The 26,580-nt window shown below is 53.2% G+C and overlaps 3 protein-coding genes across 3 annotated transcripts in view; 2 read left to right on the forward strand and 1 right to left on the reverse strand.

The window, feature by feature from the left end:
• Positions 1-26,580, reverse strand: part of LOC147645212 (serine/threonine-protein kinase pim-1-like) — a 102,997-nt gene that overhangs the window by 18,882 nt on the left and 57,535 nt on the right. The gene's annotated exons all lie outside the window — the stretch shown is intronic.
• Positions 1-26,580, forward strand: part of LOC147645213 (uncharacterized) — a 96,038-nt gene that overhangs the window by 14,230 nt on the left and 55,228 nt on the right. The window lies entirely within an intron of this gene.
• On the forward strand, positions 9,118-12,938 carry LOC147645214 (uncharacterized). Its single transcript, XM_086874869.1, has 6 exons — positions 9,118-9,380; positions 9,737-9,808; positions 10,407-10,505; positions 10,957-11,064; positions 11,693-11,867; positions 12,395-12,938. Exons 1-6 carry the CDS (start codon positions 9,284-9,286, stop codon positions 12,636-12,638), a joined length of 795 nt encoding a protein of 264 aa, XP_086730995.1. The 5' UTR covers positions 9,118-9,283; the 3' UTR covers positions 12,639-12,938.

Genomic DNA, 26,580 nt, shown 5'->3' on the forward strand with positions numbered 1-26,580 from the left:
AAACTCCCCATCTGTCTTTGTTTTGGAAGACAGGTGTCAGCTAGGGAGGGCAGGGGCCTCCCCTGGAATGAAAACGTAGACCCCCTCCCTCGGAATTATTATAATTCTGAAATCAAGGGGCTTTCAGACAGAGATCTGGGGATAGGAATAACAGTTCTTTATTAGGATTTATAACCAGGCAAACAAACAACAATAACTACAGCATTAACAAGAAAACAGAACCAGGGCCCCTGTTACAACCTTCTCAGCTGAGACGGGAAGGGATGGAGGAGAGGCTTTGTTTCACAAACCCCCTCGGGTGGGCAGTCCCGGTGCTCCTGCAGGGCTCTGAGGAACACTCAGCTGGAACAGCAGGGATGAGCTGAGATCCTGGGCCGGTGGCTGAGGTGGATCAGCAGCTCCGCGGCGGTGCCTGGCACTGCCACACATCCCGGCAGGACAGGGGGTGTGGGGCCACCAACAAAGAGGGGAGAAGGAGAAAAAGCAGCAGCTCCGTGTGAGTGATGGTGAAATTCTCTTGTGCCCACCGCAGCATCTCTGCACCCAAAGTGTCCTTCTCCGAAGCTGAAGAAAGCCCCCCAAACTGTCCCCGCTCTCCTCTTTTCCTGCCCCCCTTCCCTCCCTGGGCCCGGCCAAACTCTTTGTCTTTTGTCAAGCACCCACCAAGTACCCACAGTTAGGCTGTCCCCACAACTAATGGGTAAAAATTCCACAGGCAATCCAGAATTAAAAAAAAAAAGACACCTAACCCCCAACACCTGCCCCTGGCAATGACCTGAGATGGGATTGAATATAACAAAAGGGCCATGGCCAGACCCTCACGTTCTTTGATCCCACATCATGTCATTGCCATAGGCAGGAAAAGGTACAGGTGTCTCCCCAGCATGGATCAAAGGGACATGGATCACCAGGTCTCTGCCAACCTTGAATTTTCCAAGGGGGGATGAAGCTGGAGCAGTGCACAAAGCTCTTCCTGTACTTTGGGGCATTTGCAGAGCTTCCCTTACTGGTGCTGCCGTTGGTGTTGGGTCAAGCTAGATCTCCAGGTGAAGCTCTTCCCACACAGGGGACACTCGTAGGGTGTCTCCCCAGTGTGGAGGCGTTTGTGGGTGTTGAGGCTGGAGCTGTGGCTGAAGCTCTTCCCACATTCCCCACACTCATAGGGCCTCTCCCCAGTGTGGATGCGCCGGTGCCTGATGAGGTGGGAGTTGTGCTTGAAGCCCTTCCTGCAGTCGGGGCAACGGAAGGGCCTCTCATCCGTGTGAATCCGCTGGTGCTCGAGGAGATGGGAGCTGGTCTGAAACCTCTTGCCACACTTGGGACACTCATAGGGCCTCTCCCCAGTGTGGATCATCTGGTGGATGGTCAGATGGGACCTCCGGCTGAAGGTCATCCCACATTTCTCACACTCATAGGGCTGTTCCCCGGTGTGGATCCTCTGGTGGCAGATCAGGCTGGAGTTCCGGCTGAAGCTCTTCCCACATTCCCCACACCTGTAGGGCCTCTCCCCAGTGTGGATGCGCCGGTGGGTGATGAGGGTGTAGTTCTGCTTGAAGCCCTCCCCACAGTCAGGGCAGCGGAAGGGCCTCTCATCCGTGTGAATCCGCTGGTGCCTGAGGAGAGTGGAGCTCCTCTGAAACCTCTTCCCACACTCGGGACACTCGTAGGGCCTCTCCCCAGTGTGGATGCGCTGGTGGATGATGAGTTGGGAGCTCCAGCTGAAGCCCTTCCCACATTCCTCACACTCATAGGCCCATTCCCCAGTGTGGATCATCTGGTGGCGGATCAGGCTGTTGCTCTGGCTGAAGCTCTTCCCACACTGCAAGCACTTGTAGGGCTTCTCCCCATCCTGAAGCTGCTCATGGACCACCAGCTCAGAGCCCCGGCTGGATCTCTGGCCGCCTTCCCGGCACAGGGTGGGTCTTTCCTCCTCAGAGCACCCTAGGCAGCGTTTGGAGCCCCTTCTCCTGCGGGATCTCTGGGGATTTTCCTCCCCATTGGATTCCTGTGCTGTGGAGCTGCTCAAATCAGCCTCTTCCATGAGCTTCTCCTGTGGGGATTTGTCCTCCCTGGTCTCCATCCTCAGCTCCTTGTCTGGGCGAGGAAGGACAAGGAGAGGATGGGATTTGCCTCCGTGCCAGAGGGAAGGGGAAGGAGATCCCCCCAGTGCGTCCCCGGCAGGACGGCGTCGGCAGCGGGGTTGTCCTGCAGCCGGGGGCCAGGCTGGGCTGGGAGATGGAGCAGGAGAGAGGGGGAAAGGGGCACTGACTTCCTCCTCACCTGCCTGGGTGTCCTGGAGCATCTTCCTCTTCCTCACAGCCTCCTTCTCCATCCAGCCAAGGTTTGGGAATGGGAAATCCTGGTTTGGGGAAATACAAGGGATGAGGACATTGAGTTTGCAGGTCCCTCTGTCCAAGCTCATCTCTAGAAGTCACCGAACATCTGGGGTCCATAAAACCTCCAAAAACCACCAAGATTCAGCTCTGAAAATGCCTCCCAGGAGTTCCCCATCTCTAGTCTCCCCTGTCTTCAAGAAGAGAAGGTTCAAGGGTTCCCGCCTGTCCCAGCTGCTGGGAGTCAAGCTTGTACTGGGGACAACCTGTCTGCTCAGTCCCTACCATCCCCAGGCTGCTGGGAGTGCCAGGAATCCAAAAAGTTCCCCCTGTTTCCATTTCCCCACTTAGGGATGGTGAGACCCCCCAATGTCCCCCCAAGTAGGATCTTCCACTCAGCTTTGGAGTTCCACATTCTCCAAACATTCCCCGCCCGCAAAATAAACCCATCCCAGGGACCCCCCCAGGATATCCGGGCAAAGCTCCCACTCCCCCATCACCTGTGGGATGGTGGGTGATGATCCCACAGGAGGGGGCTATGAATTCAAGGAGTGCTCAACCTTGTGGTTCCTTCTCCTTTCCGTGATCCTCCTTTGTCCCTCCTCTTCCTCCCTCTCCTCCCCTTCCATCCTTCCTCCTCCTCTTCCTCCATAACCCCACCTCCTTCTCCTACTTCCATCTCGTCACTCTCTCCTTCTTCATCCCTCCTCTTCCATCCCTCCTCCTCCTCCCTCAGGAGCAGTGACACCCTCGGTGCCCCGTTCCCAAACCCCTCACAGCCCACGGCAGGAGCGGGGATGGAACCAGGACAGGTCGGGATGGGCAGCGCGGGGCTCTCCGCTGCTCCCACCCGCTGGGGACGGGGGGAACCCGGCCCGGGGAAAAGGAGAGGGAAACTGGGAAAATTGGGGGCTGCAGATCCAACCTGGGGCTGGCTGGGGACCCTGGCTGGGGACTGCCAGCCCTTGGGGCTCCTCTGGGGAGATGTGGGACCGGGGAACACAGAGAGGGCTGGGGGATCCCAGGAGTGGCAGCACTGGCAGGGACTGGTTTGGACTGGGATCATCCTGGCAGTGGCTGAGATTGCACTGGCTGTGTACTGACATCATACTGGGATCATACTGGGATCAGACTGGCAGTCAGTAGGAGCCTGCAGGGGGCAATTGAGATCAGGTTGTGAGGAACTGGGAATATGCCCTGCACTCCCCAGAACCCCGGGATCGCCCCCCATAGGTCCCATGTGTCCCCCAGATCCTTCAGGATCCCCGAGTGCCCCCTCAGTGCCCGTTCAAGGCTCCCCAAAGTGTCCCTGGATCCCTGAATGCTCCCGACCCCACAGATTCCCCTTCCAGCCACTGCTGGGAATTCATCTCCCATCATCCCACAACACAGTTCCGCGCCCAAACCTCCTGCCGTGCCCTGCGCCCTAAAGAGCCCGGTCACAGCTCCCCAGGTTCCCCCCAAGTGCTCCCGAGCCGTATACATTCGCCCCGAGCACCTGCAGCTCGGACGCAGAAGTCTTCTCCAAGCGCTTCCCCACACTGCCAAACGCACCTTCCGAGCCACTTCCGGGACTACAGCTCCCATCATGCTCCGCGGCGCCCATAGAGCGCTATTCCGACCGAGACTTCATCTCCCGTCATGCCCCGCGCCTCACCGGAACCCATTGGCGCTGAGCCTATAACTCCCGTGATGCTCCGCGGCGCCATTAAGCCTCATTATACCGGCGCCTACAACTCCCATCATCCCCCGCGACCCAGAGATTCCCTGTTACAGCCCCCCAAGTGCCCGCCCGGACCCCAAAGGGCCTCCAGATTCCCCTCCCTGACCTCCAAGTGCCCCCCTGGACCCCCAAGTGCTCCCCGGGACCCCGATTTGTCCCACAGAATCCCCAAGTGCCCCTCCAAGTGCCAACCCGGCTCCCCCAAGTGTCCTCCAGACCCCCAAGTTCTCTCTAAATTCCCTCCCCCGACCCAAAACTGCCCCAAATGTTCCTCGGAAAAGTCTCCATGGATCCCAAAGTGGCCCCTTTTACCCTGTCTGAGAAAATGATAAAAATGATGATCAAAGGACTAAAAATAGGAATAATTAGCATAAAGAGGGAGAAATAGTGGTCAATTAATTAATGAACGGAAATGTGCTACTTTGAACCAAGGACCAATAATGTTTTTAGTTGCTAAAAATGTAACAATTCTTTTATATAAATATAAAAATTAGGTTATAAAAATACAGAATAATAGTATTATAAAAATAAAATTTTATTTTTATTATTTAATTAGATTTTAATTATAAAGAAAAATTATAAAGAGAAATATTTTCAATGTTTTGGGATGTCAGTCCCAGCTGGGCGATGTCAGACATGCTGAGGCTCGGGGTGAGGAGCAGGTTGTCCAAACAGGGGCAGCCCACAGGGGGCTCATTCTTCTCTGTGACCAGACCTCCTCAGGAGACATTCAGCATCAAGATCACTTGGGGAATGCTTCTGTCACCTCTTCTGTCAACTAGAAAATAATACACCCTTGATTTAAAAAAAAAAAAAAAAATAATAATCAAAAAAAAAAGGTGGATTTTCAAATCTTCCTCCTCAACAGAACTCCAAACTGACTCCAAGCAGCTGCACAAGCCTTGGACTTGAATACAATGGAAGGAAGAGAAAGAGCCCCCGAGGCTTTCTGTATTTTAATGAACCCCAGGGTGCATTTGGGGCTGAGTCCAGCACCCTCAGGCACTGAGAGAAGGTTGAAGGTGCTGCTCAAGGAGTCAGAAACAAAACTCCAAGTCCCTTGGAGCATCCCTGGGCCCCACTGACTGCCGGCTCCTGGCACACTCAGCCATGGCATGGTCCAGTCTCACGCTGGGACACCTCCTGCACCAAAATTCTACCCTGGCAGGGACTTTTCTTTCTCCTCCCCTCCAGGCTGAACCTGCCAAGCTGCACTTTGGGGAGGTTTCCTTCACTTGCCACTGCCAAGGAAAGCTGTGTCTCCTGCTGTTCACAGACAGAGAAGGGCTGCTGGGGGATGTGGTGGTTGGAGGCTGCCTGGGGTACAGTGGCCATGAAATCATTGAGTTTTGAAATATTCTGTGAAAGAAGGAGGGGCATCAACAAAACTCCCACACTGGACTTAGGAAGAAGAGACTTCAGCCGATTAAGGATGCAGATTTGGGGAGTACTAAATCAGCTACTGAGTTTTTAAGGGAAACAGCCTTTTAAAACAAAGGATTCCAGGAAGGATAGACACACTTCAAGAAAAAAGTCTTGAAGGAGCAGGAACAGCCTGTCCCTCTGTGACAGAAAATGAGCTGGTGAGGAAAATGACAGGCCTGGGTGGACAGGGAGCTTTTGGAGGAGCTCAGGGAAAAGATGAGAGTGCATCACCTTTGGACAGAGGGGCGGGCAACTCAGGAAATGCTTAAGGATGTCATTAGGTCATGCAGAAAGAAAAGTAGAGAGGTGAAAGTTCAATTAGAGCTTAACCTGGCTGCTTCTGTGAAGGATAATAAATATGTGTTTATAAATACATGAATGGCAAAAGGAAGGCTATGGACAACCTCCATTCCTTATTGGGGGAGATATGGAAACCAAAGATGAGGAAAAGGCTGAGGTACTTAACTCCTTCTTTGCCTCACTTTTCAACATCAAGACAGGATTTCCTCAGGACAAGTGTTCTCCTGAGCTTGTAGATGGGGACAGGGAGCAGAACAGCCCCCTGTAATCCAGGAGGAAGCAGTCAGAGACCTGCTGAGCCACTCAGATGCTCACAGGTGGATGGGATGGGATGGGATCCATGCTAGGGGGATGAGGGAGCTGGTGGATGAGCTCCCCAAGCTGCTCTCCATCATTTCTCCCCATCAGTCCTGGCTCACTGGGGAGGTCCCAGAGGACTGGAGGTGCCAGTGTGAGCCCATCCCCAAGAAGGGCTGGCAGGAGGCTCTGGGGAACTGCAGGCCTGTCAGCCTGAGCTCGGTGCCTGGTGAGGTTTTGGAACAGATCCCCTTGAGTGCCATCACACAGCACCTCCAGGATGGCCCAGGGCTCAGACCCAGCCAGCGTGGCTTTAGGAGGGGCAGGTCCTGCCTGACCAACCTGATCTCCTTTTATAACCAGCTGACCCGCCTGGTGGGTGCGGGAAAGGCTCTGGATGTGTCGAGCTGGACTTGAGCAAGGCCTTGGACACGGAGAGGCGCAGCATTCCCTGGAAAAGCTGCAGCCCACGGCTTGGACAGGAGCACTCTTTGCTGGCTGCAGAACTTGCTGGAGGCCGGGCCCAGAGAGTGGTGGGGATGGTGCTGCATCCAGCTGGTGTCCAGTCCCTGGTGGTGTCCCCAGGGATCTGTGCTGGGCCCAGGCCTGGTTAATATCTTCACTGAGGGTCTGGCTGAGGGGGTCGAGTCCAGCACTCACAAATTGCAGATGACACCAAGCTGGCTGCGAGTGGGGATCTGCTGGAGGGCAGGACAAGGAGACACAGCCTTGAGCTGCACCAGGGCAGGTTTAGGCTGGACAATAGGAAGGAGTTCTTCCCAGAAAGGCTGATTGGGAATTGGAATGAGCTGGCCAGGGGGGAGGTGGCAGAGTCACTGTCCCTCTCCAGTGGTCTGGGGGAGTGACATCAATCTGTGCTTAATAACTGATTTTGCTTTAAAACAATTGCTTCAAAAATTCTTCCTGTTACACCCTGAGTGTCTGTGCTGGTTTTATATTAGTTGATATTTGGTGAGGAGGGAAGAAGCCACCCATGCAAATGACTTTTTCTAGGAGGGAGCTGCTAAGAGCTTCCTCTGTGCTTAGCAAAACCAACAGCTGGCTGGCTCTGAGAATTGTCAAGGTATTAAATAATTTAAAAGCTGTATCCTCCTGTGTGAAATCCACATTTTAAAGACAGGCAAGCCCAGGAAAGCTCTCTGTTGTTTCCAGCAGTGAAGAGTTAACTGGGTGCTGGTCAGGCCGGCCCTGCTCCAGCCTGGCCTGCACCGAGCCGGGCTCCGCCAGGCCCCGGGAGCGGCTCTGGGCTGGGCCAGGCCCCTTCACCACGGCCCGCACGGCCCCAGCGGCTGCCGGGCACAGGGAGGGGAAGCCATCGGCCCGCAGCTGGGATTGAAGGGAGCAGGGGCCTGGGACCAGCCATGTGGGCAGAACAGCCACGACTGTTCTGGCCGGGCCCCCTGAGATCTTGGCACAGCCCCAGCGCTGCCTGAAATCCATCACCGTGACTGCTTCGGCCACTGCCCGGCAGAAACCATCATGAGCATCTGCAGGTCTGGGTGAGATATTAACTCTTTCTGTGCACAGGTGAGACCTGCAGACCTCCATCCTCCCCTTGGGTGAGAGGAAAGGACAGAGCGAGAGACTAATGCCGCAAGTATGGTAGGCTACACCTGTCTTCAAATGTCATTGAATTAGAGAAAAACTCTCTCCAGGGCAAATTATGCAACACTTCGCCTCACAATCCATCAGCCTTAATTACAATGAGAGGTAGATCCTAATTACAATCTGATTAGAGCAAATCAACATTGTGTGAATGGCAAGAAGAATTTGCTTGTCAACAGATGTATATGTCCCACTCAAGAATGAACAAAATCTGCCTTTGCTTGGAAGAAAGGAGACATGGAGCAATGCAGTATTTGGGTTTTATCCAGTGATAAATGGGGCAAGAAGCTGTATCAGCTCACCTGTTTTACAGAACACAAGTACTGATACAGCCAATAGTGCACACACATTAAAGGGATCTTCAGGACATTCCTTTATTTCTTAACAAAGAATGGGCAGCAAAATGCTGGCATTTATCTGAACTGGAAGCCGTGTTCCTCTCCTGTTTCTCCTTGAGCACACTGTTCTCTGCAGACTTCACTGTGCAGCTCATCAATCCTCTCTTGGCCAACAGCTAAATGGCACGACTACCAAAACACAGGTGCCAGCATCATCACCCCAGCATTATTCCAGCACTGCTTTGCTGGTGCACAGGAACATAGAATGGCTTGGCTTGGACATTTAAAGGCCATCTAGTGCAGAGAGCAGGGACACCTTTAGATCAGGTTGCTCAGAGCAGGAGCTTGAATGTCAGCAGGGATGGATGCCCACCTCTCTGGGCAACCTGTGCCAGGGTTTCAAAACCCACAGTGTATAAAACACCTTTTTTATGTCTAGTCTGAATCTACCATCTTTTAGATTGAAAACATTCCCCCTCAGTCTTGTCACAATGGGACCTACTAAAAATTCTGTCCCATCGTTTTTATAAGCCCCCTTAAAGTACTGAAAGGGAGCAATCAGGTCTCCGTGGAGCCTTCTCCCTTCCAGGCTGAACACCCCCAGCTATCCCAGCCTGTCTCCAAAGCAGAGGGGCTCCAGCCCTCAGAGCATTTTGTCCCTCCTCTGGACCAGCTCCAACAGGACCATGTCCTTCCTGTGCTGGGCACCCAGAGGTGGATGCAGTACTCCAGGTGGGCTCGCAGCAGAGCAGAGGGGTGGTGGAATCACCTCCTTCAAGCTGCTGGGCACCCTCCTTTGGAAGCACGTGGCTGGCTTATGTCCAGCCTCTCACCTTGTAGCAGCCACAAGTCCTTCTCAGCAGGGCTGCTCTCCATCCCTTCATCCCCCAGCCTGTGAGATCAGCTGGGCTGGGACCCTGTCATAGCCCTTGGACAGAGCTGCTGGGCAGGATGAGCTCCCTAGTGAAGGAGGCAGATCCCACTCCCCACACAATTCCACCGTGGCCATGAGGTCACAGCAGCCTGTGGGGTGACAGCAGGCTGAGGTGACAGCAGGCTCTGAGGTCACAGAGGTCCCAGAGCCCCGTGGTTGCCCAGCACCACAAGGACCGAGCAGTCAGTCCTTGACCACGACTGTTGTGGCAGCAGCGGCGGCGGCAGCAGCGGTGCTGACATTGGGACAGCGGTGTCAGGACAGTGGTGGCAGCAAGAGCTGCAGGACTGGCAGTGGGCAAGGCACCATGGCCTTTGCTCTGCGCCTCCTCCTCCTGCTCCTCCTGGCAGTGGCCCTGCCTGACAGGGCTGCCCAGGCTGCTCCGTGGCGAGCAGGGCGAGCAGGTGAGCCTGCAGCCTCGGTCCCCCTTCCTGGGACAGTGCTCCCTTCTCCCTGGGAAGTGTTGGGGATGGTTTTCCCCAGGGCTTTAGGGAGGGTTTCCTCTGTGGGAGGGACAGAGGCCTCAAGGGCCCTGGACAGGTCCTGCTGCCCCTCCAGGGATGTTGCACGGGGCCTGCAAAGAGGGTGGAGAGTGACCAGAGCCAGCCCAGAGCTCCCCAGGCCCCTCTGCAGCTTTGGCCATGTCCATTGACATCTGGCTCCCACAGCCTTACCCATTCACCTTGCAGTGCCCAGTTCCCTAAAGCAGAAGGGGATCCCAGCACACCATGGAATGGTTCTGATCTGTGCTCCCTTCTAGATTGGGATCGTGACATGGAGTACCTGAAAGCCCTGGCACATAATGGTTTGAGATCCATGGAGAATGTTGGAGGCAAGTTTTCAATGTCCCTTTCTGCACAGAACAATCAGTGTCAAGGTGGCTAGAGCTCACTCATGTGCCATTTCCCTTGAGAGTCTGAAGGTTGATGGATTCTGGAAACCTCGCCCTGCTCCCTTCTGGAGCCCTGAGTGATCCCACAGCATTGCTGTCAGTGGGAGGAAGGAGCATTTAGCTGTCAATCCTCTTCCTGTGTGCAATGCCAATGTCACCTTCCGTGTGCTCTGTGCAGCCACAGAGAAGAGCAGAGAGGAAGGGGCCGGGCCCAGGGCTGTGCCCCAGGGCTGTGACTTGTGTGGCTCCTTTGCCAGCCCCCGGGAGCCTGAGCTGTTCTGGCTGCCACTGCCAAGCCCTGGTCCTGCCTGGGGCTCAGTTCATAGCTGCTGGCAGCTCCAGGGAGTCCTTTCTCCCCTGACTTCCATTCAAGGGGCTCCTTCCATCCCAGTGTGAGGCCACTGCAGGCACGTGGTCCCCCTGCCCCTGCTCCTGAGTGGAAGGCGGAGAGGAGGGAGTGCCTTGGAGGGCAGCAGTCACCCAGGTGCACTCACTGCCACTCTGGCCTGAAGGAGAAATGGAACTACTTTCCATTAAGGTCCTCCTAGATGGAAGAACCAAGACACAGAAGACAAGAAATCCCTGGAGGCATCCCAACTTCTGGACAAGATGCTGAGTGATCTGGAGAGACGCCGTGGTGGGTCCATGTCCCTCAGCCTTCTCCTGAGACTCAGCAGCCGGGGGCTTTCTCTGCACATCTGGACACTGTGCCCGGCACAGCAGGAAGGGATCCATGGCAGCCTCGCTGCTCTGCTGCTGCTTTCATGGCCTGCAGGGCTGTTTCCCAGCCTGGCCTGGCTGCAGCTTCTCCCCAGCCTCTGCAGGAAGGCATTTGGCATCAGCTGACAGGGAGCCCAAACTGCAGCAAGGGTCATAAACAACCTGAGATCCCCTGCAATTTCCCAGTCTTGGGCTAGATCAGGTGTAGGGACTGTTTGGAGGAGGGAGGGCCCTGACCCAGCCCCAATAACCTGGCCTTTCCTCTTGATCCTTATCCATGATTTGACAAGTATTGCCTCCTGAAGATACCACCTCACCTAATGGCGAACAGTTCTATCTCATCCAGCTGTCCCTTTTCCTTTCTCAAGTGCTGGAGGAAATGTCTGTGCAGACGATGACATATGCTAGAGGAAGCAATATCTCTGTGCCAGCTGCTGATGCAGGAAAGGAGGAGATGCCAGGCCCAGGCACAGGAGGTAATTGCTGTGCTGGGCTCTCCCTCAGTGGGGCTGTGTGCCAGCAACTCTTCCCCCATGGGTGGCCCTTGCACGGCTGAGCAGCAGCCAAAGCTGGAGGTGCCTCGGCTTCCAGGCCTCTGGAGCTCATTCCCAGCCCCTGGGAAATGGGACTCATTCACCAACATCCATCCCACTGCAGCTGCTCCTGGAGCTGGCCCTAAGCATCCAGAGGCCCAAGGCACAGGAGCAGCCCCGAGCGGGAGCCCTGCCACGAGCCCAGGGCCACAGCCAGCCCTGGCTCCCAACTGGGCAGGGGCTGCACTGGCCCCTGACAGGGCCTGGCTCTGTCCCCTTGGGCTGGGGGAGCTGTCACAGAGCAGGGAGGGTCAGGGGTGGCAGTGGCTGCTCAGGGATGGGTTTGGCCCGTGTCCCTGGAAGGAGCCACTGCCCAAGCAGCTGCGCTGTCCCCGGGCTCTGCTCTCGGCCTTCTGGGCTTTGTTGGGTGTCACAGCCTGTGCCAAGGGGTGCCAAGGTACCTGCAGGCCCCAGCTCTGGGGGAAACAGAGAACGTCCTGGCCATATCCAGTGTGCTGCCAGCTCAGCCGTGGAGCACAGCACAGGCTCACGCTGCCCATTGCTCCCACAGAAGCGCTTGGCAAGTCCAATATAAATGCTGAGAATGCACCGAGCACCCCAAGAGTGTTCTGCCCGCAGGATGTGCGCAAGTCCTGCATGATAGGCACTGTAGTGACACTGTTCACAGTGCCCCTTTCCATGGTTCTCTGCTATGTTGGATTCCGGTGGTGGAAGGACAAGAAACGGTAAGTTGTTGTTCATCCCCACCCTCCAGCTTCTTGAAAGGCTGCTCATAGTCAGGAGACATTCCCAGTGAGGCTGCTGTGGACTTGTGGCTAGTCCTTGGTTGCCCAAAACACTCTGCTGAGAGTTCTGCTGCTGCCCAGGCCTTTCATTGGCCTCTTAATTGCTGGGCCTTGTCCTGGGGAGCCCGCTGGGGCTGCAGCCAGTGCTGGCTGCCACTGAGGCTGCCTGGCCAAGAGCAGCCCCAGGAGCAGCGGGCAGAGGCAAAGCAAGGTGGGCAGGAGAAAGAGCAGGGACGAGATTGCCCTTGAAAGGCAGAGGTGCTCTGGGGCCCGCTCCTGGCCAGGGACCCTGCCCAGAGCCATCCCCTGCTCTCCAGGGCCTTGAGGGGCAGCTGTCCAGCTGGGCCAAGCTGTGCCAGCAGCTCCAGCCGTGCTGGGGAGCCTTGGCAGCTCTGGGCCCTGCTGTGCAGGAGGGTCCCTGTGTGCCAGCGGCAGCTGGGGGCCTCAGCCACCTCTTCTCTCCACAGTCGCCCTGCTGCAGCTCCAGCTTCCCGGCCAAGAAGGCGCGACTCTCCCTCGCCCCCAGGGAGCCCAAAGACTGTCCGGTTTGACAGCTCTCAGACGTGGCCTCAGAAGGAGGAATCGTTCCAGAAAGCAGAACACCAGCACTCCGTGCCTCCTCCACGGCCCCCCAGCCCGGCTGTGAAGCAGAAGCCCCCTGAGATCCCCCCACCTCCTCCCCTCCCGAGCCGGCCACCCTGGTCCAGCTAGGACTGAAAGTGGGCCAGTCACGGCAGGGCTTGGGCCACCAACAGCTTGGGCCATCTGCTCTTGGCTACAAATAACACGTTACCTGTGGGTAACAGCCAGAGGCAGTTTTCCTACTGTTTTACTTTCAACAGGGAAGGGCTGAAGATTCTTCCCATGCCCTGTCTCATCCTTCATTCTTTTGATTTTCATATAGCTAGGTGCTTGCTGAATCTTTTCAAAGAACTTTATTAACACTTCATGTTTTACCCCACCTAGCAAGGGAAAAAAAAAAAAAAAAAAAAAATTCCTCAATTTAGACTTCATTTTTACTGTGGTTGAGCCTCTCAGATTTTGAGCAATTGATTTTCCATGGTACTTCTTCCCTTTTCCTTCCTATCTACCAAAAGTTCGTCTGGACAGGAAAATCAACAGAATTACTAAGATTCACCTCAAAACCCAGAAGAGAATCTAGCACAAAATATTCTCCCTGTGTACTGCAAAACAAGAAATATTCAGAGGAAAATACTGTGGGAGCTGAGGCTCGTGGAACTCCCAGAATCCTGAGCCTGCAGAGGAGGCAAACAGCCCTGGCAGTGGCTGAGGGGAATTCTCCTCACAGACTCCTCAGAAAGTGTGTCACTTCAGGAGGGGAAAGCTTTTAAACTTTGCCTTACCTTCCTCCTGTGCTAAAATGAAAGGCTCCTCCTGAGAAAATACTGAGCTACAAACAATTCTCCATTCCTTAACAAAGCTACTCAGGTGCTCGACTTAAAGAGTAAAACTAAATGTGGTCAGAAATTTCCCATCAAAGCTCATTTGCAGAGAAACCCCACCATATGTGAGCAAATATTTATTAGCACCAGTTCACTCTAAAGACTGCTCCATTTTCATCCCAGAGAGAATATTAGAACCATTTGCTCTTGACAGGACTCCTTGGATGGCCCCCAGACCTGGCTCCTCACCACGCCTTGCCTGGGCTGTTCATGCAGCTGGGTAGCACCACCTGACTTTGCCACCCTGTTCAGACCTTGGGCATGGCTGGTGCCACGGTCCCCTCTGGTGCCACCGTCCCCTCTGGTGCCACCGTCCCCTCTGGTGCCACAGTCCCCTCTGGTGCCATGGTCCTCTCCTGGCTCATGGTGTGTCCCTGTTGCTGGAGGAGCCCTGCTTGTGCTGCTGCTGGCGTTCAACAAGGCCAGTGCTGCTCCCCAGCCAAAGAGGGACTAAAGTCCCTGCTTTTGGCAGCTCATTGGAACGAATTCAACACTTCCTCATCTCTATCACAGATAAAAACCTACATACTCCTAAAACCCACATACCAGCATTATAAACTCACCCAATCTACAAAGGTGAGGAGGCCTGAGTGAACAGAAGGTCGGCTTTCAAGCACATTGGGTTTTTAATTTAGTGGAAGCACTCAGCTGTTCACTTATTTGCCAAACTGGATTGTGTGATGCTATTCTTTTGCTCATGTTAAAGAGGAGCCAGGGAGAAATTAGCTAAGAAACCAGAAACATTTGAGGCTCAGGTCTGGCACACAAATAGAGCAGGGTGGCACCTGCCCGCTTTTCTTGCATCCCTTTTCCTGCCAGACAAAGACGGACGTGGCTCCACTGGGGGCACCATGGAAAGGGTTCTGATCTGTTCTCCCTTCTAGATTGAGATCAGAACATGGATTATCTGGAAGCCCTGGCACATGGCAGTTTGAGATCCATGGAGAATGCTGGAGGCAAGTTCTCAGTGTCCCTTTCCACACAGAACAATCAGTGTCAATGTGGCAAGAGCTCACTCACATCCATTGCCTCCTGAAGATGCCACCTCCTGTAATGGTTAACAGTTCTATTGTTGTGGTGTGTTTTGTTTGAGTGGTTTCTCCCATTATTCCCCTAAGTCATTGGTTTGCTCCTAGTTTGTATCCTCCTACCCACCTATCAAATCCTGCCTCAAGCCCACCCCTTGTTTTCGAATGTTCCCCATCTGTCATTACACCCATTTGTCAGTCTTCCCTTAGGCCAGCCTCCTACCTGAACCACCCCTCTGGAAATCCCCTGATCTCCAATGCCCCATTGGCCCATGTGACCCACTCTGCTCCCCTTGTTTCCCCTATTGTATTGTTGAATGGAACCTTCCACTCCTCCCACAGCTTCTTCCTATTGGTTAAAATTTTGTACCCTCCCTCTGGCCTCCCCCATATAAAAACCCCCACACAGTTGTGTTCTCAGTCTTCAGTCCCTGGGCCCTCCAGTGGAGTAAAAGCCTTTGGAGCCCATACTGGAAGTCTCCTCCTCATCCTTGTCTCCACCATGCACCTACCAATATCCTTGTGCCGTGGAGCATTTGCTCTAAGCCGCACCTTGGGTCACCCCGCTGCCGAGTGTCACGATCCCCTAACACAAGTGGGAGTCGTGAGAGGTTCGTTTGAGCTCAGAGTGCAAAAAGGACCCCAGGGGATTTCAGTTTAAATCACAACAGCACTAAGGCATCTTTATTGTAGTGCCAGCAACATGGGTTATGTGATAGAGGAGAGGGAGAGATAGAGGGAGAGAGGGGTAAAGAGCCAATGTAAAGAGAGAAAAAAGGGGGGGTTATAGTTACCAACAGACGAGACGGGGTCACCGGTGTCTTCTTCCATGGGGAGATCTCTCTCGAAGAAAGTAACTTGGAAAAGTCACTTTTACAGTCTGTTTCAAAGCAAGGGGCAGCTGGCCAAGAGGTGGGGAAATTCCCAGGCTATTGTGATGAGACCCCTTGCTCTGGGAAGCAGGTGTAAGGTACAGAACAGGCCGCTCCTTACAAGTCCCTGCTCAGCAGCAGGAATGAAGGCAGTGTACCTTGACAGCACAACAAGCACACCTGCAAACCATCACCTGGCAAGCTTCCACCTCAACCAGGCCAGAACCCCTGCACAAATTCCCTTGGGGTCTTCAGGGTCTCGGTCTCTGTTCTTGTGATGGTTGTGAGGCAGATGAGGGAAACTTCAGACTGTCTCTTACACCCTAGTAACCCCAAATGACACCAATGAACCCAAATTACCACAAATAACCCCAAATTACTCTAAAGGACCCCTCTGACCCCTCACCTGACCCCAAATTACCCAAATGACCCCACAGCTGACCCCACAGGGCACAGACATTTACCCGCTGCTGAGCTTGGTCTAAACAGCCCCAAATCCTTCAAAAATCCCCAAAATTTGACCCTGGGAACTTCCTGGATGAGCAGGGTCAGTTCCAGCACAACAAAACCTTTGTGCCATTCTCGGCCAGTGGGCACCCCAAAAATCCCATAAATCCTTGGGGTGGGGCCCTAAATCCTTCTGGAATCCCATTAATCCCAAAATTCCTTTGTGGAGGGGCCCTACATCCTTTTGGGATCCCCTAAATCCCATAAATCCTCGGGGTGGGTACTCCAGACCCATTTGGGACCCCCACCCCTGAAACCCCCAGACCATTTTGGGACCCCAATCCCAAAGCTCCCAGACCCTTTAGGGACCCCCCCAGACTCTGAAGCTCCCAGACCCTTTAGAATCCCCTAGGCCCTTTTGGTATCCCCAACCCCTGAAACCCCCAGCTCCTTTTGGGACCCCCTGACCCTTTAGACACCCCCACCCCTTTTGGGACCCCCAGGCCCTTTTGGGACCCCCAGCCCCTTTGGGACCCCAGCCCCTCTGGAGACCCCCACCCCTTTTGAGACCCCGGACCCTTTGTGGTGGGGCGGTGCTGACGCCCCCTCCCCACAGGGCAGCGGCTGTGCCTGGGGGAGGCGCTGGTGCGGGCAGAGCTGTTCCTGTTCCTGACCTCGCTGCTGCAGCGCCTGCGGCCGCGACCCCCGGCACCCCCCGAGGAGCTGCCCACGGCCCCCCTGGAGAGCGGCTGTGCCAACATCCTGCCCCCCTTCCAGCTCCACCTGCTGCCCCAATGAGACCCCTCCCAAATTCCAGACTGCTCCCCAAATTCAGGAACTGCCCCGGGACCGGGACCCTTCCTCATGGCTGGAAAATCTCCCCCCAGATCCTCCCCAGATTCCACTCCCAACATCCCCCTCGCTTCCAGCTCAGGATGCCCTGATGAGACCTCTCCTCAAATCGCACTCCTGAGATGCCTCCCCATCGCTGGAAAATCTCCCCAAATCCAACCCAAACCCTGCCCCAAAATCGGGAATCCCACTTGAGACCCCTCCCCAAATTCAGGCCTCCCCAAAGTGCCCCTCCTCAATGGGATCAGGACCCCTCCCCATCAATTTGGAAATTCCCCCAAACCAAAAAAATTCTCCCCAAATCCCCCTTACCAAAATCAGAACCTCTCCCAGGAGCCCTGAATTTCCCCCTAAAACCACCAAATTCCTCCCCCAAAATCCCAAAATTCCTCACAAATCCCCCCCAAAACCGAAAACCCCCCATACACCCTCAAAAGTCCCAGATCCTCCCAAGACTAAAAAATTTCCCACAAAACTCCAAATTTTCCCAAAAATCCCAAATTTTCCCCCCAAAATTCTCCCCACCCCCTAAATTTTTCCCCAAAACCCCCAAATTTCCCCCCCAAAACCCCAAATCCTCCCCCTAAAAAACCAGAAGTTCTCCCCAAAACATCAAATTTCCCCCCCAAACCCCCAAATTCCCCCCAATTTCCCAAATTCCACCCCAAAACTCAGGAGATCCCCTGCAAAAAACCAGTGACCCCTCCCAAGAAGCCCCCCAAAATTGCAACTCCTTTCCTCAAAAATCACCAAAAAGCTGAGAACATAAATTTTTTATTTCACATTTTTCACACTTTGGGTAGGGGGGGAAACCCCAGATTTCCTGGGATTTTTCCCGTTTTTTTGGGGATGGGAGTGCCCTCAACTTCTCCAGCACCCTTGGCGACACCTCTCCAAAATTCCTGCCCCAGTCCCCCCAAATTAAATGCACATAAATAAAAAGAGGGGAAAAAAAGGGAAAAAAGGTAAAAATAAAAAAAAAAAAAGAAAAAAAAGACCACCCCCATCCCCATTTTGGGGAAAGGGGGACAGAGGAAAAATTGAGGGAGGGGGTGATTCCCCCCAAAGAAATTGAGGGACCCCTCAAAAAAATTGTGGGAACCCTCTCCAAAAAAAGCCCACTTTGAAGAATGCCAAAGCCACAAAAAAATAGAAAAAAAAAAAAACAAAAAAAAACCAAAAAACAAAAAAGGATAAAATTTGGGGGAGAACTCCCAAAAAATGTGACAAAAATGGGGGAACCCCTCCTTGAATCCAAAGAATTTTTTAATTTTTTTTTTTTTTCCCAAATGCAGCAGGTTCTTGGGAGTGGCAGGGGAGGAGAGACCCCCTCCAAATTCCTGGGGCTGTCCCTGAGATCCAGCCGAGGCACCTGGTCCTGGAGGGGGACAAAAAGGGCATTTTAAGGAAATTAAAGGAATTTTGGGGGACTTGGGTGAATTTTAGGGAATTTCGGGGGGCTCTGGGGGCAGGTCTCAATTTTGTGGGGTCTTGCATTCCGGGGCCGCAACATCATGTCCACGGAGGCCACATTTACCAGGAACCAGTCGGGGACACCAACGAGATGGGATTCTGCTCAGGAAACCATTTATTCAGCTCAGGAACAAACTCAGATCCAGAGACAGCCCCAAACAGAGGCAGGGAGATGGGGTTTGAGAACCAGGGTGGAGTTCAAGGTCAGGAACCACTGGGAACACAGCAAGGGAAAAACCCCAGGGGCCCAAACCCAATCAGAAATCCCTGGGCTGTCACCTCACGAGGGGTCCAGGGTGGAGTTTCTTCCTGGGCTCGCAGGGCCCAACCTTCGAGGCAGAGGCTTCCCTTACCAGTGCCTCTGTTGCTGTTGGGTCAAGTTAGAGATCTGGGTGAAGCTCTTCCCACACTGGGGACACCTGTATGGCCATCTCCAGCATGGATACGCCGGTGCCTGACAAGGGTGGAGTTGTACTTGAACCCCTTCCTGCAGTCAGGGCAGCGGAAGGGCCTCTCATCCGTGTGAATCCGCTGGTGCTGGAGGAGATGGGACCTGGTCTGAAACCTCTTCCTGCATTCAGGACACTCATAGGGCCTCTCCCCGGTGTGGATCATCTGGTGGATGGTCAGTTGGGACCTCTGGCTGAAACCCTTCCCACATTCCCCACACTCATAGGGCCGTTCCCCAGTGTGGGTCCTCTGGTGGATGGTCAGGTAGGAGCTGTGGCTGAAGCTCTTCCCACATTCCCCACACTCATAGGGCCTCTCCCCAGTGTGGATGCGCCGGTGCCTGATGAGGTGGGAGTTTCGCTTGAAGCCCTCCCCACAGTCAGGGCAGCGGAAGGGCCTCTCATCTCTGTGAATCCGCTGGTGCCTGAGGAGATCAGAGCTGCTCTGAAACCTCTTCCCACACTCGGGACACTCGTAGGGCCTCTCCCCAGTGTGGATGCGCTGGTGGATGATGAGTTCGGAGTTGCAGCTGACGCCCTTCCCACATTGCCCACACTCATAGGCCCATTCCCCAGTGTGGATCATCTGGTGGCGGATCAGGAATGAGCTCTGGCTGAAGCTCTTCCCACACTCCAAGCACTTGTAGGGCTTCTCCCCATCCTGAGGCTGCTCATGGACCACCAGCTCAGAGCCCTGGCTGGATCTCCAGCCGCCTTCCCGGCACAGGGTGGGTCTTTCCTCCTCAGAGCACCCTGGGATGGGTTTGGAGCCCCTCCTCCTGCGGGATCTCTGGGGATTTTCCTCCCTGTTGGATTCCTGAGCCATCGAGCTGCTCAAAACAGCCTCTTCCACAAGGTTCTGCCGTGGGGATTTGTTCTCCCTGGTCTCCATCCTCAGCTCCTTGTCTGGGGGAGGAAGGACAGGGAGAGGATGGGATTTGCCTCCGTGCCAGAGGGAAGGGGAAGGAGATCCCCCCAGTGCGTCCCCGGCAGGACGGCGTCGGCAGCGGGGTTGTCCTGCAGCCGGGGGCCCTGCTGGGCTGGGAGATGGAGCAGGAGAGAGGGGGAAAGGGGCACTGACTTCTTCCTCACCTGCCTGGGTGTCCTGGGGCATCTTCCTCTTCCTCACAGCCTCCTTCTCCATCCGGCCAAGGTTTGGGAATGGGAAATCCTGGTTTGGGAAAAAATACAATTCATGAGCACATTGGGTTAGGGTGTTCCTCCTGCCCAAGGCCCTCTCTAGAAGTCACAGGGCACCTTGTGCCCATATAAACCTTCCTAAACACCAAGATTCAGTCCTGAAAACGGCTCCCAGGAGGTCCCCATCTCTGGTCTCTCCCCTTTGCTGTTCATGGGTTCCCCCCTGTTCCAGCTGCTGGGGGTCACGCTTGTACTGTGGGTCCCCAGTCTACTCGGTCCCTGCCCTCCCCTTGCTTCTGAGAGTGCCAGGAATCCAAAAAGTTCCTCTCATTTCTTTCTCAACATTTAGGGATGTTGGAGGTTTTTGGGGTCCCAGGGTCCCTTCTCCCCTTATTCTCTTCTTGGGGGTGCAGGTGGTCCATGGAGACCCCCCTGACCCCTCTCCAGGCTGTTGAGGGTCTTGTGAATTGTGGCGCTCCCCTTCTCTGGGGGTCCTGGGGGACACAGGGCTCTGCTCCTCCAGGCTGCCTCTGCCAGCAGCTGCCACCAGGACCCCCCAAGGGGCATTTTCTGCTCAGCTTTGGAGTTCTTCATTCGCTGAACATTCTCCCCAAAAACCCAACCCAGGGACCCCCCAGGATATCTGGGCCAAGCTCCCCCTCCCCGGTCATTGCTGGGATGGGGGGGGTGATGATCCCACGGGTGGGGGACTGTGAATTTGGGGAATGCTGGACTGGGATATACTGGGTGTGACTGAGATAATACTGGGATAACAAGCACCTGACTGGGGTTACTGGGAGTGTCTGGGAATGGCTATGGACATGCTGAGAACAACTGGGATATACTGGGAACACACTGGGAACAACGGGAACCATGCTGGGGACAACTGAAAGCAACTGGGCGTGACTGGGACCATGCTGGGAGGGGATGGGACTATACCTGGGGCTACTGGGTGCAACTGGGATCACACTGGGAGAAACAGGGAGCAACTGGAACCACGCTGAGGGCAACTGGGATCTAACTGGGATCACAGTGGAAGCAGCTGGGCCATGCTGGGCAAGACTGGGACCATACTGGCAGCAACTGGGACTGCACTCAGGGTGACTGGGAGTGGCTGGGAGCAACTGGGAACAGCTGGAACCACACTGGAGGCAACTGGGAGTAATTGGGACCCTGCTGAGATGGACTGGGACTATTCCAGGGACAACTGGGATCATACTGGTAGCAACTGGGAAGAATTGCAACTATTCTGGGATCATACTCAACTGGGATCATACTGGGATCACAGTGAGAGCAGCTGGGTCCCTGCTGGCTGAGACTGGGATCCCACTGAGGGTGACTGGAATCATACTGGGATTGACTGGGAGTGGCTGGGAACAACTGGGATCATGCTGAGAGCAACTGGGAGGAGCTGGGAATGACTGGGAGCGTGCTGGGGCTGACTGGTATATACTGGGAGAGACAGGGAGTCCCAGGGATCACACTGGAGGCTACTGGGGTCACACTGGCACTGCCAGGGAGCAACTGGGGGCCACTGGCCTCATACTGGGAGTGACTGGGATTAGACTGGGAGTGACTGGGATCAGACTGGGAGTGACTGGGATGATACTGGGAGTGTGAAGGAAACTGGAAAATTGGGGAAAAAATGGGAAAAAAAGCAGGATCAATAAAAGGAAAATAGAAGGGAAAAATCAGGGGAAAAAAATAGAAAAAACCAGGATGAAATAAAAAAAAAAAAAGGGAAAATCAGGAAAAATTTGGGAAAAAAAGAGAAAAGTCAAGGAATAAATGGGAAAAATGGGGAAAAAAATCAGGACAAAATAGGAAAAGAAGGAAAAATCAGGAAGAATTGGAAAAAAACCTGAGAAAATCAGGAGAAAAACTGGGAAAGAACTTGGAAAAACCAGGAAAATAAAGAGGCATAAAATCTAAAAATAGTAGAAAAATAATGGGAAAAAAATTCAGAAAAAACCAGGGAAAACTCAGGGAAATTTGAGAAGAAATTGGGAAAAAGCTAGAAAAAAAATGGGAAAGGAAGATAGAAAAATCAGGAAAAAATAGGAAAGGCATGGAAAAAAAAAGAAGTGAAAAAATGGGAAAAATCAGGGAAATATCAGGAAAAGAAAGCCAAAAAGACCCTGGGAAAAATCAGGCGAAATCAAGAAAAAATTCGGAAAAAAAATTGAAAAATCAAGGAAAAAACAAAAATGTTTGAGAAAGCTTGCAAAAAAATCAGAAAAAAAATGTGAAAAAAAAGAAAGATCAGGGGAAAATCAGGGAAAAAAAACAGGAAAAGGATTAAAAAATCTGTAAAAAATCAGAAAAAAATAATGAAAAATTTCAGGAAGAAAATGGGGAAAGACAGAAAAAATTGGGAAAGGAAAAGGGATAAATCGGGAAAAAATTGGAAAAGAATTGGGAAAAAATGGGTAAAATCAAGAAAAGAGAGAAAAAAGAAACCTGGGAAAAAAACAGGAAAAATCAGTAAAAAAATTAGGAAATACAGGGAAAAATCAGGGAAAAATGGGGGGAAATCAGGAAAAGAAACGGTGGAATAAATTGGGAAAATTCAGAGAAAAAAAAAATCAAGGGAAAAATGAGGAAAAAAACCTGGGGGATAAAACCTGGGAAAATGTTAAAAAATTGGGAAAAAGCCAGGAAATATTTAGGAAATGAACAGGCATAATTTAGGAAAAATTTGGAAAAAATGGGGAAATATTGAGACAGATCAGAGGGAAAAATCAGGAAAAAAAAATGTGAAAAATAAGTAAAAAAAAATGTGAAAAATGAGAGAAAAATCAGGAAAAGAAAAAGGGAATAAAACCTGAAAAAAATCAGAAAAAAATTGAAAAAATTGGGGGAAAATCAGGGAAAAAATTGGGAAAAATCAGGGAAAAAATGGGAAAAAACAGAAAAATCAGGGAAAAATTTGAGAAAAAGTTGGGGAAAAGATAAAAAAATTTGGGAAGAGAGAAAAATCAGGGGAAAATCAGGAAAATTTGATAAAAAACGGGAAAAAAATGGGAAAATTTGGGAGAAAAAGGAGGGGAAAAATCAGAAAAAAAGCAAGGGAAAATTAGGAAAAAATGGGAAAAAACAGAAAAAAATGGGGGAAAAAAAGAGTGGAAAAAATTGGAAAAAATATTGGGAAAAAAACTGGAAAAATCTGGGACAAAACGAGGAAAAGAAAGAGGAAAATAATCTGGAAGAATCAGGATAAAATGGGGATAAAAAATGGGAAAAAAATGGGAAAAATCAGGAAAAAAACAGGATTAAATCCCCCTATCCCATTTTTCCATGGAATTTTAGGAATTGCCTACCTGGGAGATCGTAGAAGAATTTCCAGACCTGAGAATCCAGGGACTGGGGAAAGGTGGAATTGCGGATGAGCTGCTCAAGGTTTTTTGGAAGACTGATGGCTTGGTCCTCTTCCAGCTTCCAGAACATTGGGATGAATCCCACGCCTCCTTCTGGCTGGAAATCATGGAAAAATCATGGGAAAGCTGTGATTTAAATTCATGAAATTTTGCCACCAAAGCACCCTTTTTTCCCACCAAAATTTCTATTTTTTTTTACCCCAAATTTCAATTTTTGGGATAATTAAATGGGGAAGATAGGGGGAAATGGGGAAAAAATAGGATAAAAATGGAGGAAGAATGGGGAAAATTTAGGGAAAACTACAAAAATATAGAGGAAAAGTGAGAAAAATGTCAGGAAAAATGTAGGAAAATGGGGAGAAATGGAGCCAAAATGGGGGGAAAAAATGGGAGAAAATGGGATAAAAATAGGGAAAATTTTGGGATAATGGGATGGAAATTGAGGAAAAATTGGGAAAAATGGGAGAAAGGAATGGAAGAAAATTGGGATAAAATTGTGGAAAAGTAAGATAAAACCAGGATAAAAATGGGAGAGGGGGGAAATGGGGAAAACTGGGACAAAAATAGGAAAAAAAAGGTAAAGATGAGGCAAAAATGGGGGAAAATTGGAAGAAATCGGGGAAAATAGGAGTAAAAATGGGGAAAAACTGGGAGAAAATGGAGCAAAAATAGCATAAAATGGGGAAATAATAGATTGAAAATGGAAAAAATGGGAAAAATAGGAAAACATGGGGGACGATTTGAGTAAAAGTGGAGGAAAAATAGGGAAAAAAAATGGGAAAAAATGAGGACAAATGAGATAAAAAAGGGGAAAATTGAGAGGAAAAGAAAAAACATGGGGAAAAAATTGGGGAAAATAAGAAATAGGATTAAAATAGGGGAAAATTATATGAAAATGGGATAAAAATTAGAAAAAATAGAGCAAAAATGGGAAAGAAATGGGATAAAAATGGGGGAAAATTGGATAAAAATGTGGAAAAATGGGATAAAATGGAGACAAATTGTACTCTAATAGGGAATGACTGGGAGTGATTTGGCTTATCGTGGGGCTCACAGGAAACTGGAGCCACACCGGGGGAGCAACTGGGCAATGCTGGGAGCAGCCACTGCCGGCACCGGGAGCCCCGAACCCCTTTCCCGGCCATGCCGGACCCGCATCCCCCCGGCCCCTTTGCCGGGGCTCTGCCGCCACCGCCACCGGGACCCCCCAAAAACACCTCCCGGGGACCCCCGGGGTGCCCCCGAGGGGCATCTGCGGCTCGGCTCTGGAGCCCTGCCATCCCCAAACATCCCCCCCAAAAACCCCAAAGCCAGGGAGCCCCGGGGTATTTGGGGCGAGCTCCCCCTCCCCGGGCACCTGCGGGATGGGGGGCGATGGTCCCGAAGGAGCTGCAGATGCAGAGAGCGGGGAGCGCAGGTGGAGCCTCCTCTGCCTGCTCCAGCTCTTCCTCCTCCTCTGTCCCTCCTCTTCCTCCCCCTCTGTCCCTCCTCTGTCCCTGGGCGTGGTTCGGAGCCCTCGGGTGAGCGGGGCCGGGCCGGGACACGATGGGAAAGGGCTGGGTCCCCCCCAAACCGAGCTGGGGGCAGCGGAGGTTTGGGGGAACAATGGGAACGGGGCGGGACAGGGGAACAGGGGGAGGTGGGAGCACTGAGGGTCCCCCAGTTCACCCCAGGAGCCCCAAGCCCCGTCCCAGCCCCCCCAGTTCCCCCCGCAGCCCCGGCTGAGGGGGGCTCAGCCCAGGAGCCGCCGTCGTTCGGGGCTCCCCCGAGTGCAGGAACGGGAGAGTTCCCGGCTCGGGGAGGCCCCAGCACAGGAGGGGATCTTGTCCCTCTTCCAGGGCCTTCCAGGGTCTTCAGGCCCTTCTCAAGAGGAGTTTTTCTCTTTTTCAGGTATTTTTGGGGGGGATCCCACCACTACAGGGGTGTTTTTTCCTCCCCATTTTAGGGTGTTTGTGCAGCCGCAGCCCCACAAGCCCCTTTTGAGGGGGGATCATGACGGCTTTAAGTGACATTTTTAGGGGTGTCCCCACCCCAAGCCCCTGTAGGCGATGTTTTGTCCCCCCAGGGTGGATTTTGGGGGTTCTCTCTACCATGGCCGCTTTAAGGGCCCCCGGTGTTGTCGGGTCCCACTGTAACTCCTCTTAAAAGGGCAACACCGCTCCCGTTGGTTCCGGCAGTGGAGCCCGGGAGGGGTTGGGGGTCCCGGGAGGGGTTTGGGGGTACCTGGGTGATGCCGATGAAGGCGATGGGGTCCCCATGCTGGGTATAAACCTTGGTGAGGGGTTCCTGGGGATTTTCAGAAGTTCTGGGTGTTTTTGGGGCCATGGTGGTTTTTGGGAGTTCCCAAGGGGGTTTACAGGGGTCCTGATGAGTGAATTTGGGCGATCCCGGGAGTGGAATTTGGGATCTCAAGGTTGTTTTGGGGAACCTGCTGGTGATGGACATGGGGACCCCATGCCAGGTATGAACCTTCTCAATGTCTGTATGGGGTTTTGCGGTTTTGGGGAGTTTTTGGAGCATCCAGGGATGTGTTTGGGATCAGGGGAGGTTGGGGTGTCCCGGGGGCTTTGGGGGTTCTCGGCAGGTTTGGGGGTACCTGGGCAATGCGGGTGGCAGTGCTGGGGACCCTGTGCCGGGTTTGAACCTTCTCACTGCGCACGGGCAGCGTCAGCGTGTTCAGGGAGATCCTGGGGGGCCCGGGGGGTCACCTCAAATCCCAGGGACCCCAAATGCTGAGGGACCCCCCGAACGGCCCTCACCGCTGGATCTGCTGCAGGCAGGGGGGCACCAGCACTCGGCCCCCACCCTCCACCATCACAGGGGGGCTGTGGAAGAAATCTGGGGGTGCACGGACAGGTCGGGTGGGACCCCCAAAGTCCTGGGGGAGGGGACACGGGGGGACTTCCAGGAATTCCAGTTATCGGGGGAAAGAAGAGGGGACCCAGGAAGAGTTTGGGGGGCCTGGGTGGGTAATGGGAGGGACCCCCAGAAGTCTTGTGGGTGGTGGGGATGGCAAAGAACTGGGTGACCCCCAGGATGGGTTTGGGTCAGAACCGGATTGGAGCTCCCATGGCAGTGGGATGGGAAGATCTGCCCATGGAATTCCATGGGAATGGCATGGCATGGCAGTGAGATCCATCTACAGTATTCCCATGGGAATGGGACAGCAGCAGGATCCATCCATGGAGATCTCACGAGAATGGGATGTCTGAGTTCCATCCATGGAATTTCCGTGGGAATTCCCAGGTTCCCAAATTTTGCCCTCCCAAATCCCACATTCCCATTCCCATATTCCCATGGGAATTCTGCCCTCCCCACCTTTACACTTCAGCACCTCCCGCCCATATCTGACAGATTTCCGGAGACATTCCCTGCAGCTGTGAGCCAGGGAATTTGTTAATCCCTCAGCCTGGATCTCAGGGATCCCCATGGCGGTGCCACAGTTGCCATCGCAGCCCCACAGATCCCCCAGCCCCGGCTCCCCCCGCTCAGCCCCGCTCTGGCTGTGCCGCTGCTGCAGCATCTGCAGCTCCCCGCTGGCCCCGTGCCGGT

This window comes from Cyanistes caeruleus, unplaced genomic scaffold (genome assembly GCF_971803275.1).
Source record: "Cyanistes caeruleus unplaced genomic scaffold, bCyaCae1.hap1.1 HAP1_SUPER_30, whole genome shotgun sequence".
NCBI classification, from domain to species: Eukaryota; Metazoa; Chordata; class Aves; order Passeriformes; family Paridae; genus Cyanistes; species Cyanistes caeruleus.